This window comes from Quercus lobata, chromosome 11, assembly GCF_001633185.2.
Source record: "Quercus lobata isolate SW786 chromosome 11, ValleyOak3.0 Primary Assembly, whole genome shotgun sequence".
Lineage (NCBI taxonomy): Eukaryota > Viridiplantae > Streptophyta > Magnoliopsida > Fagales > Fagaceae > Quercus > Quercus lobata.
Window position 1 is genome coordinate 1,809,088 of NC_044914.1, and position 19,148 is coordinate 1,828,235.

Below are 19,148 nucleotides of genomic sequence, written 5' to 3' on the forward strand. Positions count from 1 at the left end.
TTAAAGCTGATTAGCTGGTTTCTTATGTCATTTTGTGGGTTTCACTCCTCAAATGGTAAAATTTATCATTCTTTGATTCAAATTCTATTCACATTAAAAAGCATCGTCTAATCGAATTATAATACTCTTGATTTTTAACCTTGCATCATTCGATCCGTAATAAAAATTCAAGCCAATAAAATAGAAATGAGTGAAAAAAATTACTTAATATTTTACATGATTGACAGCAAATACAGTCTTTAATTATTATTATTATTGGGTTGGAGGAGAAAGGAATAGAAGATAGTGATCATGGGGGTCCTACAGCATTAAGGGACGCTCAAAATCAGGATCTTTCGAATTGTCCAGATTAATTGTCACGCACCCATGACTTTTGCGGAAAAACATAGAGTAGTTTATCACTAAATTTTATAAAATTAAGGCACAAACCATTAAATAATGAAAATGTAACTTCAATTGCATTATAATGATGTTCGAAGTAGGAATCACCGAACTTGTGACATGTGAAGATTTCCTGCTTTTGCGGCTAGTGCCTTTTTTTTTTTTTTTTAGCGTGTATATAAAAATTCTTCTTTATTTTTGGCTGCTTTTCTCGTGGGTCAAGAATCAAATATAGTAATTTATGAAATTGATAATAAAGTGGGTGGATTTTCTTTTCTTTTCTTGTTTTTTGGGTGAGGAATTGTTGGGATCTGAGAAAATCGAGTTTCATACTTTCCTTTATGCCCCTTTTGTGCCTTCAAAAATTGTCTTATTTTACCAACATTATGTTGATGAACACTTTTCAAGGTAAGAATTGCTTTGTTGACTCTAAAATTTTCACTAAATATTCTTATAACTTTGTGGATGGCCCATTTTCTAAAAATTAGACAAAGTTTGTCCTCAAAACATACGTTTAAGGATGTTCATATGATGAAACAACATTGTCGTATGTTGCAAGTGTTTAAAATATGAAAATTGGGGATAAATCGCAATCTTGAGATTCTTGTGAAGCACCTCAAGTTGAGTAAATATTTTGTTTACATGTTTGAGAATATTCATAATGGCTAGGAGCCTAGGAGTTGGACATGCACTCTAGCTATCATATAAGATTATCCATCATACTCATAATTTCTATTTTGTTTGGTTTGGAGAAAAGGAGGAGAGAAAAAGAAAAATATAATAGTTCAAGAAGTAGAGGGGTTTGAAACTACCTTGTCATGTTATGTTGAATCCTATTTGAATAAATTCGTTCCTCACAAAACTTACCATGATGTTATAGTTTTTAATAAAAAAGACTTAAGGATAAAATATAAATTACACATTTTAAGTTTGGGTGGATTATCATTTTTGTTCATAAAATTTCCATCATTTTAGCCTTTAAACTTTAACATTTCTATCAGGTTGGTAAATTCCGTCCATTGCATTCTATCAAATCCGTTGTCAACTCCTCTCATCACATGTGAAGGGTGATAATTTCATAAATGGAATGGATGAAATGATCAACTTGATAAAAATGCTACTTTTATGGATGAAAATAAAAATTCACCCAAACTTAAAGGGTGTAATTTGAATTTTAATCATTAATCTATATATATATATATATATATATATGTAAATTTGAATTTTAATCATTTAATTATATATATATAATATATATATCAAAAAAAAAAAAAAAAAAAAAAAAAAAAAAAAAAAAAAAAAAAAAAAAAAAAAAAAAACAAAAACAAAGTAGTCACTTCTAGTTTTGTTAATTTGTCTCATTTCATTCAATTAAGTGGGTTATCAACTTAAAAATCTAATGAAACTAGAATAAGAGAGATTGAAATTAATGGGAAGAGTTTAAGCGAAACACAATTTAAGTCTTAAACATTATTGTTCCTCATTACTTAAAATCAATAGATCTTTGAACAGGATTAAGGTTGTGATATTATATGATGGTTCAACCCAATTAAGGAAAATTTTTACTACGGGATAGCCTTATCACTTATGCGATTTCTCTCTCAATAATATTCGAGATCTACAATGGGTCCTATATTTTGTGATAAGGAGATCTCATAAAATCGTCTAATTAGATATTCCTTCCATATGATTAAAGGAGTTACTATATTTACATTTAAATACAGTAGCTCCCTTGAGTGCATGGAGTTGCTATAATTACACTAGGTAGGGTAGTCCAAAGAACATAAAAGAAAAAACAAATGAATAAAAGTGATTTCATTTGAGTAACGAATTTGAACTTTAATTAAAGTGATTTGATGATCTCCCTAATCCCATACTCAAAATTAAATAAAACAAAAGAGAATCTTGTTGCCATGAAGATGATATTGTTGGGTGGGTCCAAACCCGGAAAAAAGGAACCCCAATAAAAGCAGAAATGAGAAAACGCATCATTCAACAACAAAAAAAAAACAACCTATGAAATCATCCCATACCCACAGTCAAACATTGATCAAAATGCGTAAGCCACGTCAGCGAGCACAAAGGTACTTCCATATTTAGGTCCTATCAGATTTCTCTCTAGCATCGTTAAGAAAATATTATTTTACACATCTTTAACCACAACTCGTTATGAGAAAAGTTATAAGTGATAAATGTATGGACCCATATAAACCATCACATATCTACCTTCACATGACGAGTTGTAGTCTAAATTATGTAAAATGACACGGTTCTAGTATTTCTCGTTTTCTCTCCCACCTCACAACAAGAAATTCAACCAACACCACCATGCATCCGTAACTCTCCCAATTTCCACACAAAAATCATTGGAATCTTGCAGGCTTGTTGAGGTACGCCTCATTATGGAGAAAAATTATTCAGTGTGCATGACACTAAAATTTTTACTCTCAGGGTAATTAAAAAGTACTACTTCCCATTTTTTAAGAAGAGAACTACTTTCTTTTTGGAAAATTCCGAGGAAATGGAGACCTTTGTTTTTTGGAAAACACATAAAAAGGTGGAGTTGATGAAATTTACTTAATTTTAATTATTTAGTGTTTGTTTAGATAGCGCATTTCACGTCTGCGTGCGCGTTTTCCTTTTTTTTTTCAGCCGCATATTGTTGACTTTTCAGCTGTGAACAGTGATTTATTTACTGTTCATGGACTCACAAATTTTATTTTTTATCAATTTTTTCATTAAAAATGGGTCTCACGGTACTATTCACACATTTAAAAATTATTTTGCTACAATGTTTTAAGTTTTCAGTTTTCAGTTTCAGCAAAATAAGTTATATCCAAACAGACCCTTAGAAACTTACATTCATTTTCATTTGTATAAGGTCATTGATAGTTTGATTTAATTCATACATAACTTTATAAAAGATCATCTTTATTTATTAAGAAGGGGAGAGATATATTTCTCAGTAAAAATTATAATATGACCTCATTTCAAATAAATTATTATTATTTATTTGTTATTATAAGAATTTTAGATGAGGTAATAATATATATGATTTAACCAATAGGTTTTGACTTACTCAATATTATTTTCTCATAAATTCATTGGCATTCATATGATATTTCAATTATAATGACATATTTTGTGGTACTGTGGGGCCCAATAATTTAAGGACCAAGCCCAATTGCTCCTGGAAAATTCGAAGGCCCAATCCGAGGAGAGCTGTGGCCCAAGCTCTACAGTGCAGAGCACAAAACAATTTTTGGAAGGCAGCCGAGGACAGTTTGGTCCTCGGCAGATCCTGAATCCCACCGAAATGAAGGGATAAAACTGGTATAGGGACGAATTTGTAAGGAGATCCAAAATATCTTGAGGAAGTTATCCTTACTACCCTTCCGGATAAGACCCAACACATGACAGAGCCGTACTCTGCAGCCTTATCAACCATACCCAACAATTCTGGGATTAGATTGATGGGACAAATATCAGTCTTGTAAAGATTGACCCTACACGTGGACGAAGGACAATAAACACGGACGAGTATAAAAGAAGAAAGTAAATAAATCTGAAGGGGAGCCCATCCCACCGGAAGAAAGAAAGATCACATGGGGGAGAACATCTCAACAACACCGGATTTCACCGAAGAAAGTCCGTCGTTGGATAACCGGGGTAAGGCCTCAATGGTCCTCGGATCAACTCCGAGGAGTCCCATCCCATAGGGTGCGACGTCTTAGGGTTTAAATGTTCAGGCCCAACTCCTTTTTCTACCTAAATTCCTCTAAAGCCAGGATCGGACATCGCCCCGTGACCAGCGGCTAGCTTTTCAAGCCCACTCTCTACAAATCATATTGTGAGGGATCTTTCGTACGCGAGCCCAACATCCTTATTGGGCCGCCAGAGAATCTTGTCCTTACAATTGGCGCCGTCTGTGGGAAAGTTTGCGCGTTGGCGCAGGTGGCGGTGGAGTCAGCTCTCTAGCAAGCAGAAATTTCCGGGATTTCCCCCATCTCCGGCGGCATATAGTTGTTGCTCCGACGTAAGCTTCTGCTAGGGGCTACGCCTCGCAGTGCTAAGGGCGCGGGCGTCTCTAGGGGCTTCCGGCCTCAGGCCAACTATCCCCGCCTTGGTGAAGGGGCTGGTGGTTGAAAAATAAAACAAATAAGAGAAATCTTATAAGTTTTGGACAGAACCAAGGCCTTGCATGGTCCTCGGACTCAAGCCTATGGGGAAACTAAGTACATAAAAGAAATCTTACAAGTTTTGGACAGAACCAAGGTCTTGCATGGTCCACGGACTCAAGCCTATGGGGAAACCAAGTACATAAAAGAAATCTTACAAGTTTTGGACAGAACCAAGGCCTTGCATGGTCCACGGACTCAAGCCTATGGGAAACCAAGTACATAAAGAAATTTATACAAGTTTGGACAGAACCAAGGGCCTTGCATGGTCCTCGGACTCAAGCCTATGGGGGGAAAACCAAGTACATAAAAGAAGAATCTTACAAGTTTGGACAGAACCAAGCCTTGCATGGTCCACGGACTCAACCTATGGGGAAACCAAGTACATAAAGAAAATCTATAAGTTTTGGACAGAACCAAAGGCCTTGCATGGTCCTCGGACTCAAGCCTATGGGGGAAACCAAGTACATAAGAAATCTATAAGTTTGACAGAACCAAGGCCTTGCATGGTCCTCGGACTCAAGCCTATGGGGAAACCAAGTACTAAAAGAAATTACAAGTTTTGGACAGAACCAAGGCCTTGCATGGTCCTCGGACTCAAGCCTATGGGGAAACCAACTAATAAAAGAAAAAGTACAAGTTTTGGAAAGAACCAAGGCCTTGCATGGTCCACGGACTCAGCCTATGGGGAAACCAAGTACATAAAAAAATCTTACAAGTTTTGGACAGAACCAAGGCCTTGCATGGTCCTCGGACTTCAAGCCTATCCAAGATAAAAAAAAAACCAAAAAGAAATCTTACAAGTTTTGGACAGAACCAAGGCCTTGCATGGTCCTCGGACTCAAGCCTATGGGGAAACCAAGTACATAAAAGAAATCTTATAAGTTTTTGGACAGAACCAAGGCCTTGCATGGTCCTCGGACTCAAGCCTATGGGAAAACCAAGTACATAAAAGAAATCTTAGAAGTTTTGGACAGAACCAAGGCCTTGCATGGTCCTCGGACTCAAGCCTATGGGGAAACCAAGTACACAAAATAAAAACTGTTACTAGAGCATTAAAATCCATCCGAAGAGGACTTCTCGTTAACAGTTGGGTTAGTCTTTAATTGCACGGGTTCCCCGGTCTACCCGCAGATCCCCAGTGCCAAAGGGGCTAATACGATACGGCACAGTATGTTGTCCCAAGGGCACGATCCAAGTCCATCGCTGCTCGGCTGCTCTCTCGGATATTCGTCTAGCGTGCATCACGCAGCGCTCAGCAGCTATCTCGGTTAGTTCCATAAATTCAATCTATTGAGGATTACCATTGTTATACTTGATAATATTTGCGAGTTTAAACTAATAAGGGTTTGTATTAAAGTGTTCTTCTGTCCAGAATATTGTTAAAGGCATGTTTAGACTTAATATTCAGACCCAAAGTGGTTGTTGCAAAAAAAAATAACATATGCATAAAGAAATAAACACATCTTTTATTAAGACAAAAGAACAGTACAGTGTACAATAAAAGCTGAAACCAGCTTACATTAGAGTTAACTGCGTAAGCAAAAGAAAAGCACAAAAGAGTAAAGATGATGCCGAGGAGATATCTCAGAGGAGAGGTTGGCTACTGTTCCAAGATGTCGTCTAAGGAAACTATTCATCGATGCTTCTACATGCCCATAACTCAGGCAGCCAAAGAACCTGACCTCAGGCTAACACCATCTACAGCAAAGATGCAGGGAGCCGACAGTTGGGAAGCCCCCGCAGAAGTTTGCCTGCTACAAGGCAGACGGCACTGATGGCGGAAATTCCTTCTTCGGGCATGCCAAAAATCTGGCATGACCAGAACCTGCTTCGAATTTTGACTAAAAGAAGGAGAAACATCCTTTCCCCTCTCTCGAATTGAGATATTCTCTTGAGTCTACGCCTCCTTGGCCTGTACCTCACTATCTGGAGTCTCAGGAAGACACAGCGCTTTTGTGGCGGAGAGAGCTCCTTTGCCCCAATCCTCGCCTCAAACATGATGTACTAAGAGAGGAGATTGAAGAATTCGTGTGAAAGTAAAGCAACCTTCTCCCCTATTTATTTAAAAGAAGAGGTGATGGCATTTAATTCACGCAGCGTCCCAAGGAACGCTACAGAAAAAATGTCTCCGGCTCGATTTCCAATGCCGTCTGCAACCCTGAGATTAAAGGAGCCTCGTAAAGGCGCACCTCGAATACTGGGACGCCAAAAAGTACCGCATGACCAAAGACTACGGAAATGCCTCTAAACCTGTGGGCCTAATAAATTCGCGGCCCAGGCCCGTTCTGCATGGAAGCCCACGGACTATGGCCCACACCAAGGAATAACCATTACCGAGGACAACTTCCTGCTCGGCAACTTATGAGACACCTGAGGAAAGACAGGTGCAAAAAGAAAAGGGGAGGGAATAAAGTTTTGGACAGAACCAAGGCCTTGTATGGTCCTCGGACTCAAGCCTATGGGGAAACCAAGTACAAAACATTATTATTATTAAAGTTTTGGAAAGGACCAAGGCCTTGTATGGTCCCCGGACTCAAGCCTATGGGGAAACCAAGTACAAAACATTATTATTATTAAAGTTTTGGACAGAACCAGGGCCTTGTATGATCCTCGGACTCAAGCCTATGGGGAAACCAGGTACAAAACATTATTATTATTAAAGTTTTGGACAGAACCAGGGCCTTGTATGGTCCTCGGACTCAAGCCTATGGGGAAACCAAGTACAAAACATTATTATTATTAAAGTTTTGGACAGAACCAAGGCCTTGCATGGTCCTCGGACCCAAGCCAGGGGGTAAGTATTACTTTTTATTGGTCTGCCTTATCATGCCAGGCACTTCCATTAAAGTTATGGCAATATCTTTTTATTATTAAGTATTTTGGTCTTAGTCGTCATTGATTTAGATGCTATATGATTGTGCCGAGCGGCGCTTACAAATTTATAAAAAACAAAGAGACAGAACATGCAAAGTGAAATAGAAACAAGTTTTATTAATATGAAAAATTATTACAATATACAAAGAGAGGCTTCAACCAGCCTATACAAAAGAGGGGCTGCCGAAGCAGTACTAACATCCACAGTACAGATAAGCAAACGGTCAAGCGCCTTTTTAAACTTGTCTTCAAGGTCCCTCCGATCTCTGCCTCATAGCTGCTCATACTAAGAGAAGAACTCACTTCAAAAAAAAAGAAGAACGAAAAAGAAGGAAATAGTAAGGAAGAAATCAATGAAGAAGATGGAGGACATGAGTAAGGGAAGGAGGAGAAGAAGAGTGGGAGAAATGAAAAGACAAAGAGAGGAGCAAAAGAGGGAGAAGGACAGCACCAGGGCGGAACTGGTGCTGGGAAGACTATAAGAGGAAGGCGGAGGAAGGCACCAGTGAGTAAAGAAGGGGAGAAGCAGAAGCACTTCGCCCCTGCCTCAGCCCTGACTCCTAACACACTGGTGCCATGTTAGGTACGCTCGTGAGGAGCCGAGTGGTGCTGGTATTGGGTGTTCTCGACTCAGCCACGCCGAGAATTCGACATGACGAGCCCCTGCTTCGGATTTTGGCTAAAAGAGAGGCGGGACAGATCTTAAGTCTGCGCCATCCTTGCCCCGATCGAGCCATTTCAAGCTTTATCGGAACATGGTGTTTTGAGGAGGGGCATGGTACTTTCATCGCTCGTTATGGTGGGCATGTACTGATATGGTGTATAACAAACGGGCTAAGCAGGCGCTGGAGAAGGCTACGGGTTTCAGATTTCAGAAGGAAAGAGAGGAGTCTGCACGAAAGTGATGGCCTCCTGCTTGCCTTCTTATAGGAAGGGCAGAACGAAGGGTATTAAATGCATTCAAGTTTCCCAAAGGAATCTGAAGAAAAAAGAGGCGTCCGTTCCGTTTCCCCACCTTATTAGATGAGCCGCCGGACATAAATGAGCCTCATAAAGGAGATTCATTAAGGGCGGTCTGGGACAGCCAAGCGGCAGGAGTAGATCACGGGCAGATTAAATGAAATCCCTAGAAAACCGGCTAATCTCCTGGGCAGGTGGAAAACCGCTCACATAAATGCGGGGTTGAACTAAACAAGCCATATTGAGGGCCCGGGTTTGCCAAAACCCTCCCTTCCAACCCGGAAGTCGGATAGAAGGGTTTTGAGGGGCTATTGTGGGGCCCAATAATTTAAGGACCAAGCCCAATTGCTCCTGGAAAATCCGAAGGCCCAATCCGAGGAGAGCTGTGGCCCAAGCTCTACAGTGCAGAGCACAAAACAATTTTTGGAAGGCAGCCGAGGACAGTTTGGTCCTCGGCAGATCCTGAATCCCACCGAAATGAAGGGATAAAACTGGTATAGGGACGAATTTGTAAGGAGATCCAAAATATCTTTGGGAAGTTATCCTTACTACCCTTCCGGATAAGACCCAACACATGACAGAGCCGTACTCTGCAGCCTTATCAACCATACCCAACAATTCTGGGATTAGACTGATGGGATAAATATCAGTCTTGTAAAGATTGACCCTACACGTGGACGAAGGACAATGAACACGGACGAGTATAAAAGAAGAAAGTAAATAAATCTGAAGGGGAGCCCATCCCACCGGAAGAAAGAAAGATCACATGGGGGAGAACATCTCAACAACACCGGACTTCACCGAAGAAAGTCCGTCGTTGGATAACCGGGGTAAGACCTCAATGGTCCTCGGATTAACTCCGAGGAGTCCCATCCCATAGGGTGCGACGTCTTAGGGCTTAAATGTTCAGGCCCAACTCCTTTTTCTACCTGAATTCCTCTAAAGCCAGGATCGGACATCGCCCCGTGACCAGCGGCTAGCTTTTCAAGCCCACTCTCTACAAATCATATTGTGAGGGATCTTTCGTACGCGAGCCCAACATCCATATTGGGCTGCCAGAGAATCGTGTCCTTACAGGTACCATGAACCCCTCTTGCCCTCTCCATTAATTATATATAATTTTAATTTTTTTTTCCTATGAAAGAAAGATGTGTTCCAACTTTTGTTCAAATTATTCTACTTCCTACTCAGTAGACACCTTTAAAATCCCATAGACAAATAATATATTGCATAGAACTTAAAACTTTTGAATTTATGGCACATTTTGCAAAGTTTATCAAAAAAGTTTAGAAGAAATGTTATGTCCACAATATTTTTACAACAAATACTAAGTAGAAAATTGTTACTGACTATTATTTAAAAAAGTAATTTTAATAGTAAGTACAAATTAGAATTATTAACAATTTACTACTTAGTATTTATTACGAAAATATTACAAAAATGTTATAAGTAACACTTCTCTAAGTCTATCCGTAAGTGCACCAAAATTTGTAAGAAATTTTACACCTATACGAGATGGTAAGTTATTAATAGTAAATAATAAAGTAAACACAATGATTAATAAAATTTACTGCGGTGAAAAGTGTCGTGTATAAGGCTACAAGCATCGCTCATCTCCATCACTCAGGTGTTTCGGAAGAGACCAACTGAGACTGAAATTTGACAGCATAGTACCATAAGAATTTTCTAATCTAAGACAGTAAAAAATTATAACCGTGGCAGATTGTTTTTGATTGTAAATCATGATTCATATTGAAGTTGATGTCGGCTTGTTCACATAAAAGAAAGCTGTCCTTACTCCTTAGCTTTGCTTGCTTGCTTTGTATGTTCTGCTTTTTGTTCTGATTTCTTCAGCGACAACTCAGGTTTTCGTCCAACTTCTTCTTCTCTCTCTCCTACCCCAAAAGCCAGACTCCTTTCCTTTCTTTTTCGTTTCTGCTTCCATAATTTTTTCTCAGCTTTCTCTCTCAAATTTTTCATTATCTCTCGGTGGCTTGGCTTATTGGGTCACCCCTCGGTGTCTGTGGCTTCCCAAGTTGTCTGCTTTTTCAGAGGATTTTGCAATTCCTGAGCTTTTAGAACTTGGGTTGGAATTGGAATTTGAATTGGAATTGGGATTTCTTCAGCTGCAGAAATCTGATTTCCAGGTTCATTTTCTTTTTTGGGATGGAAATTTTTTTTCACTCTGGGTGAAAATTTTGAGAGTTGTTATTGGTTTGTCACTAAGCTTTGAGCTTTTAAGCTTTTGAATCTTTGACTCTGAGCTCTCTCTAGCTAAGGATTTGCTTTATTAGTTGGTGAAGCTTCATAATTAACCGCTCAAGGACATAGCTGGTAGTGTTGGGGTTAAAGAGTTGCTTGGATTAAATGTGAATAGGCTGGCTGTTTGACTGACTTTGTATTGGAGCATCTACTTGGACCCAATTCTTAAAGCCCTTGTTTGTAATTGGGCAAATGGGTTTCAGCTAGAAAGTGTTTATGTCTTGTGGAACACACAACTGGTTATTGATTTTCTTCTTCAGAGCTTGATTGGTTCATATCTATCATCAGCATGAAGGTTCCCCAAAATGGGTTTCTTCCAAATTCTGGAGAAGGTTTAGATACTTGAATCCACTGCTGAATTCTCATTATCTTTTTTTTTTTTTTTTGCTATATACGTTTTCTGTTATGGATGTTTGTTTGAATTGTTATCCTTGAAATTTTGGATGATTTCAACTGGTTTTGATGCATTGATGCTTCAGTATTATTTCTATTTAAAACCTCTGATTTTGCATGAAATTCAGGTTTTTGATAAATTCAATGTCTGATAGTTATGTTCTTTTTAATTTTCACTATCTAACTTAAGTAATTTTGTTTTATTCTTTATTTGGATATATAAATTGATGATATTTAAGCTGATGACTCTTTTTCTCTATCTTAATTTGTGCTAATTACGTAGTTTTTTTTTTTTTTTTTTTGGGTCTAAAATCAATTTCTCCATGAATTAACTTCAGTGATGATATTGGCACTTGGTTTAGATGCACCTTTGAACAACTCAATGTGAATGATTATCAATTTCAAAGTATGTTGTTGATTTTCTAGGACAAACTGAGAAAATTTAAATGCATGTCCTAAAATGGCAAAGAAAATGGTTACCCTTTTTGAACGCTGGGTTTTGCTCACTCATGAGTACTAAATCCATTGCGAGATTGTTGTCAATGTAAGAGAAAGCTAATAATTTTTAGGGTTAATCATTTTGCTAGTATTTTCATTTAACATATCAATATCTAGATAAATGAAAATGATGGACCTAAGCCAATGACAATGAAGAAAAAAAGCAGTTGTTATGGATCCATATGGTACCCACCTACATTATAGGTTATTCATGAATACAATAAACACTTGTTGAGATTTAGATATTTGGGTCAACTAAAATTTTAAGCACTTGGTGGCAAAACAGAACTTGTTGTCTTTGTGGTTTAAGAATTTATGAAGTCCTGGTGACTATTTTTGTTTCATCCCAGTTGTTTTGATACTCCTGCTTATTTCTCCTAAAGATTTATGAGCACAGAGAAGTCTTTAAAATTTCTCAAACCCTTGACCTTAATAGCAGCTGCTTAGTGCTTACCTTAAGTAAAATTTTTCAACAAGAGGATTTGAGTTCTTGCAAGTTTAAATGAATATTTTTTGGTTGCTGTATCTGAAATTTGATATTCTATGTGAACTATTTGAGTATTTGACAGTTGTAATTCCCTCATGACTTTTGATGTTTTTTATGATGGCAATAATATTTTCTTTGGATTGACAACAGGAGAGAAGAAGAGTATTAATTCAGAGTTATGGCATGCTTGTGCTGGACCTCTGGTTTCTTTGCCTCCGGTTGGAAGTCTCGTAGTTTACTTCCCTCAAGGCCACAGTGAGCAAGTATGCCACCTTTTTTTTTTTCCACTCCTTTTATTTTATTCAAGATACAACAATTTCTGGATTCAGATTCTAATGGAACTTTTCAACAACTAAAAATTTCAGGTTGCAGCATCTATGCAAAAGGAGACTGATTTCATACCCAACTACCCGAACCTTCCTTCAAAGTTGATTTGCATGCTTCATAATGTCACCCTGCATGTATGAGAGTCTCAACAGTCACGCTACTGTTTTAAATTAATTAAATTTTATGGACTTCTTATGCATATGTTTATATTTTTTAAACAGGCGGATCCTGAAACTGATGAGGTCTATGCACAGATGACCCTTCAACCTGTAAACAAAGTAGGTCAATGGTTCAATTTGAGAATTAATATGTACACAATCAAATTATGTCTCTTTTGACATGTAATCATGAGCACATATAGAGCTTGTTTTTGAAGTATCTGTTCTACAGTATGACAAGGAAGCTCTACTGGCATCTGACATGGGCCTCAAGCAAAGTAGACAACCTACTGAATTCTTCTGCAAAACTCTTACAGCTAGTGACACTAGTACGCATGGTGGATTTTCAGTACCTCGTCGAGCAGCTGAGAAGATCTTTCCACCTCTTGTGTGTATCAATTTTTGGAATTTTGATTTGTAATTTCAAGTAGATAATTCCATCTAGTACATTCAAAATCTTTTTCTTTCATTTCTCATCACAATGTTCTTTGATAGGATTATTCAATGCAACCTCCAGCTCAGGAGCTAGGAGCTAGAGATTTGCATGACAGTTCGTGGACATTTCGGCATATTTATCGCGGTATTGATCCCTTCAAAACTTTCCTCCTCCTCTGAAATATAATCCATAAATGTTCCATTATGTTCATTGTTTATACCAAGAATTTGCATTAGATGTTTGTATGAGTTGGATTGTTGAATTCAGGTAAGATACATTAAAATTGTATAGTGCATTAATTGCAGGCCAACCAAAAAGGCACCTGTTGACTACGGGTTGGAGTGTCTTTGTTAGCACAAAAAGGCTCTTCGCTGGAGATTCTGTTCTTTTTATAAGGTATGAAATAGATGTTTGATCAAATGAAAAATTTCAGCTAGATTATTTTCCTTTCTTGTAGCTAATCTGAAATAATCTGATTCGGTGTAGAGATGAAAAATCCCAGCTTCTCTTGGGTATAAGGCGTGCTAATAGACAGCAGCCAGCTCTCTCTTCATCAGTCATATCTAGTGATAGCATGCATATTGGAATTCTTGCAGCTGCAGCTCATGCTGCTGCAAATAACAGTCCATTTACTATATTTTACAATCCAAGGTACAGCTGTAAGATGTTCAAGTTGTCATTACTATTATGTGATGAAGACAATCCAATAAGTTTCTGTGACAGGCTCTGACAAAACACATTTAATTCTAATAGGGCTAGCCCGTCTGAGTTTGTGATTCCCTTAGCCAAGTATAACAAAGCAATGTATACTCAAGTTTCTCTTGGCATGCGATTTAGAATGATGTTTGAGACTGAGGAGTCAGGAGTACGGAGATACATGGGTACAATTACTGGTATCAGTGATTTAGATACTGTGCGATGGAAAAATTCTCAGTGGCGTAACCTTCAGGTATTCTTTGGCCTTCTGCACTGGGTATGGCCTTTTTTGTTTTGCTATGTGCATATGAGTGGATGATGATTTGGATTTGGTAAAATCCATGGCATTGGTTAACAAGTAGTTAGTATGTCAGTATGTTGTGACTTATAGGGTCTTTTGTGCATTACTTCTGCTCTTAGAAATAAGCTTCATGGTTGCAGTATGCAAGTGTTTAGCATAGATAAGACATATATTGCATTCTGAAAATTTCTAGAATATAAGGGCTTGAGAACATGGCAATTTCTCTACCTGGCCTTATTCTCTAAATATATGCTATTGTTGGGTGGTTAATTTGTATTTAGTCATGCTATTTAATTTTAGACCCCTCAAGGGTAAGGCATTTCTGTTGTACATGCCTGTTTTATTCTTTAAGGGCTCATCGAGGTGTGTATCCATCCATGCTATTGAAATAGCTCTTAGTTGATATGTGTTGAATCCAAAATTTCTGATGTTGTTATCTTCTGTATTAGCTTACATAGCTGATCAACATTTGCATTTTTGATAGGTTGGATGGGATGAATCAACAGCCGGTGAACGGCCAAGCCGAGTGTCAATCTGGGAAATTGAACCTGTTGTAACTCCTTTCTACATATGTCCACCTCCATTTTTCAGACCCAAGTTTCCAAGGCAACCAGGGATGCCAGGTAACCATATTTACCATTTAGCTAGATTCTCTATTATGTTCTGAAAGAGCAGCCTCCCTCTCTCTTCCTCTAAATGTGCCATTATGGTGTGTGTGGAAAAATAGGTTTGCCTTTGAAAGAAGTATGGTTTTCAATTTTTCATGCCTAATACATAAATTGTGTCAACAAACAAGTTTTTGTAAAGAAATGGTTTAAAGAAACTTGGATCATTATGGATCTAACATAATGAAAAGGATGAGTTTTGCCTTGGATATGAGAACTTTTTAAGAACCAATTTGTGTTGCTTATCCAACATTTTGTTGAATCAATCTATTGTGAATTAGTAACCTAATTTTGTAGGTGGTGAATTTGGAACTTACACTTAATTATAGTAATAGTATGAAATACTCTCTCTATCTCAGTATCTCCTCATGCTGTTTTTCGCATGCGACTTAATAAAAAATGGCGTGTGTTGTGTGGGTGGTGGTGTGGGGGGGAGGGTTCTGTGAATTCAAGACTAGCATCTGGCAAAATCTGTTTGCAAAACCTCCCCTGCCATGTATGATATGTTCCTTAATTGTGATCTTTGGAAGTATTTTTACAGATGATGATTCTGACATAGAGAATGCTTTCAAGAGAGCCATGCCCTGGCTTGGAGATGAGTTTGGCATGAAGGATGCCCCTAGCTCAATCTTTCCTGGTTTGAGTTTAGTACAGTGGATGAGCATGCAGCAAAATAATCAGTTTTCAGCTGCTCAATCTGGACTTTTCCCATCAATGGTTTCTTCAAATGGCTTGCATAATAACCTTAATGCTGATGATCCATCTAAATTATTGAGTTTTCAAGCCCCTGCAATGTCTGCGTCAAATCTCCAGTTTAACAAAGCAAATCCACAAAACCAGGTTAGCCAGTTGCAACAGTCACCTGTTGCATGGCCCCAACAGCAGCATCTGCAGCAATTATTACAGAATCCTAATAGCCAACAGCAGCAGCAGCGGCAGATGCAACATCAAGAACTACATCAGCTGTCCCAGCAGCAGCAACAGCAGCCACAACAGCAACAACGACAACTGCAGCAACAACAACAGCAGCAGCAGCAGCAGCAGCAGCAGATATGTCATCCAGCTCTTGTAAACAATGGTGTAGTTGCCCCTAACCAGATCCCAAATCAAAGCTTGCAACAACCAGTTGCATACTCTCAGCTTCAACAACAGCAAATACTCACAAGCAATACCCAATCACAGCAGAGTATCAACTCTAATAGTAAAAGTTCATTGCACATGACATCCCTACCACTAGACTCACAGTTTCAACAACAAATTGAACCGCAACCAAATCTCTTACAAAGGCACCAGCAGCAGGCACAGTTACAACAGTCCCCACTACCGTTGTTGCAACAAAGCCTGTCACAGCGAGCACAGCAGCAGCCACAAATGCAACAGTTGTCACAACAATGCCTTTCAGAGCAGCAGCTTCAATTTCAACTGCTACAGAAAATGCAACAGCAACAGCAACAGCAACAGCAGCAGCAGCAGCAACAGCATCAGCATCAGCATCAGCAATTGCTCTCCCCAGCAAGCTCAATTTTGCAGCCTCAGCTGCTACAGCAACAGCAGCCCAATCAGCAAAACCAGCAAGTACAACAGATTCCTTTGTCTCAACATCAGCAACAACAACATCAACAGCTAAGCAGCACTAGCTTCTCAACAGAAAAGCTTCTCAATGGTAATAGCTTCTCAACTTCTGCACTGATGCAATCACAACAGATTCCTGTGAACCAGCCCCAAAGCCAGCACAAGCCACTTACAGCAATCAGAGCTCATTCTGGTCTTACAGAAGGAGATGCTCCTTCATGTTCAACCTCACCTTCCACTAATAATTGCCAGGTTTCCCCATCCAACCTTCTGAATAGAAACCAACAGGGATCAGCCATGTTGGTGGGGGATTCATTAATCGAGCCTCCAAGTAATCTGATTCAGGAGCTGCAGAGCAAGTCCGATATACGGATTAAACATGAGTTGCCCAGCTCAAAAGGACCAGACCAGATAAAATATAAAAGTACCATCACTGATCAGTTGGAAGCATCCTCCTCAGGGACATCATATTGTTTGGATGCTAGCATCCCGCAGAACTTCCCAATCCCAACCTTTGGTTTAGAGGGTGATGTTCAATCACATCCTCGGAACAATCTTCCTTTTGCAACTAATATTGATGGGTTGGCACCTGACACTTTGTTGTCAAGGGGGTATGATTCTCAAAAAGATCTTCAGAACTTGCTTTCTAATTATGGCGGTACTCCAAGAGATATTGAGACAGAGTTATCCACTGCTGCAATCAGCTCTCAGTCATTTGGGGTGCCAAACATACCTTTCAAGCCCGGATGTTCAAGTGATGTTGCTATCAACGATGCTGGAGTTTTGAGCAACGGATTGTGGGCTAATCAGACTCAACGTATGCGAACATATACAAAGGTTTGTTGATCTACCTTCTCTTGTCTTAGAAATGCTTTGCATTGGTAGGTCGATTTTCCTCTAAATTTAACATGGTTTAGGTACATCAATGTATTTTGCAAGTCAGCAAAGCCTTATAACCAGAAGGAGATTGTTTTGAAACCCAACTGCCAACTGCACTGACCTTCAAAGTTGATCTGTGCATGCTTCATTATGTCACACTGTATGAGAGAACGTACAAATCTCCACTGTTTGAAAAAACTACCATGAAATAATGAAATCATATGCTACAGTGTTCTTACGCATGGCTAGTTGACTACCTAAGCAAAAATTTTATTCCAACTCAACAATCCTTTTTCTCATGTATTTTTTTTTTAATCTTCCTCTAGATGCATTGCATAATAAAATAGATTTGGTAATTTCTGTAACTTGAATTTAAATGGAATTCTAGATTGAAGGTGGGGTTTTACTTTCATGTATAGTTAAAGCATCTTATGCAATTGCACTTTATTGTCCATTTGACAAATATTACATTAAATATTTTGCACTGGAATGAGTGATTTGGATTAGAACTTGAAATACATTGGGTGTTTTCATTTTGTTTTTCTATGACATTCTCAAATGACTTACACTGCTCCATACTCTTGAAGGTTCAAAAGCGTGGCTCTGTGGGAAGATGCATTGATGTTACCCGTTACAAAGAGTATGATGAGCTCAGGCATGATCTTGCCCGCATGTTTGGAATTGAAGGGCAGCTAGAAGATCCTCAACGGACTGACTGGAAACTTGTTTATGTGGATCATGAAAATGATATTCTTCTTGTTGGGGATGACCCATGGGAGTATGTCCAGACCTCCAAGTTTACTTTATTTACAGTATTTTGGTCATTCCATTTATTTGTTTCTTAACTATCGTTCTCTAACTGCTCACAGGGAATTTGTAAGCTGTGTTCAGAGCATAAAGATATTGTCCTCTGCTGAAGTACAGCAGATGAGCTTGGATGGAGATCTGGGTCATGTTCCAGTGCTCAACCAAGCTTGTAGTGGGACTGACAGTGGTAATGCTTGGAGACCATATGAGGATAATTCTGCTGCATCATTTAATCGATAAAGTTCCATAATTGGGGATGAACTGGTTTTCAGGCGCAGGTTTGGATTCTTTAATCCTTTCGAGAATCTAGTTGGCTTCTTCCAGCTCTAATGGAAGATGTCAAAGGAGCCTCCATCGCCTCCCTCTTTCCTAATAGAAGTAGTTGTTTGGTAGCAGGGGATATATTGTGAATCATGACAGCAGAGAAACGAAAATGTTATTGATCCTCCTCCCATAAACAAAACACCAAATTCTACCGGGGGAATTTGTTTTAGACGAAGTGGTACTGGGTGACCTAGAGCTCAATGTAGCAACATTTATTCTACTCTTGATCATTGCAGCCACTTTTGTAGCTGCTGTTGCCTGTTAGCCCAAATGGGCACTTTTTTTTTGCAAGATGCGTTAGGAAAAAGTAGATGGTGTATGATATAGTCCTTAACCTATTAATTTGACATTCAATTTCATGGCTATTTGTATATGCTAAGATAGAGACAAATATGCAACAGAATGTGAAGTAATAGTTGTTGTATGAGTATGACTCTCAAGCAGATATGAAATGATGCACCTTTTGGTGCCATTTCTAAGTTTTGTAACCAGTGCATGCTCTCTTTCTAAACTGATGATTGTTACAAGCAGTTTCATCATCAAGGAAGAAAATCAAAATGCAATTATGGTTTTCTTTCAATAACACAGTATTGCTCTCCGAGGTGTTTCATAGTGACATAGTTTAAAGATATGGGAAGCAGGAAAATTGCTTTGGTGTTGGACAAAAGGGTCTGTATCTTTTGCCTGAAAGCAAGGAAACGGGGAAATCATTTTGATAATCTTCCCTACTATTCCATTTTCTTTCTTTATTCCTGACTAGCTGGAGAAGTACAATTTAATTCAAGCAGAACTAAAGCAAGCAGATAAAGTTTATGCCACTAACAAAACGATAATCACTTCTTTTATAGTTTATAGTACAGAATAAAGGATATGCCAATACAACTAAAAAATTAAAAATTAAAAAAAAAATAAAATAAAATAAAAAAAGAGAAAAAAATAGGCAAGTA

General features: G+C 38.5%; 1 protein-coding gene across 1 annotated transcript; it reads left to right on the forward strand.

Moving 5' to 3' along the window:
- Positions 1 to 10,096: 10,096 nt before the first annotated feature.
- LOC115967499 (auxin response factor 19-like) lies at positions 10,097 to 18,799 on the forward strand. The gene is made up of 13 exons (XM_031086605.1): positions 10,097 to 10,990; positions 12,187 to 12,299; positions 12,402 to 12,497; positions 12,585 to 12,641; positions 12,754 to 12,909; positions 13,017 to 13,101; positions 13,263 to 13,353; positions 13,444 to 13,608; positions 13,711 to 13,906; positions 14,439 to 14,577; positions 15,161 to 17,028; positions 17,658 to 17,848; positions 17,940 to 18,799. Exons 1-13 carry the CDS (start codon positions 10,948 to 10,950, stop codon positions 18,115 to 18,117), a joined length of 3,378 nt encoding a protein of 1,125 aa, XP_030942465.1. The 5' UTR covers positions 10,097 to 10,947; the 3' UTR covers positions 18,118 to 18,799.
- Positions 18,800 to 19,148: the final 349 nt, after the last annotated feature.

What these genes read in the sequence shown, in the direction of transcription:
- LOC115967499 (XM_031086605.1), top strand. Translation starts at nt 10,948, where the DNA reads ATGAAGGTTCCCCAAAATGGGTTTCTTCCAAATTCTGGAGAAG. An exon ending in TCTTCCAAATTCTGGAGAAG is followed by an intron (nt 10,991 to 12,186) that starts GTTTAGATACTT and finishes GATTGACAACAG; the next exon opens with GAGAGAAGAAGAGTATTAAT. An exon ending in GATTCTGTTCTTTTTATAAG is followed by an intron (nt 13,354 to 13,443) that starts GTATGAAATAGA and finishes GATTCGGTGTAG; the next exon opens with AGATGAAAAATCCCAGCTTC.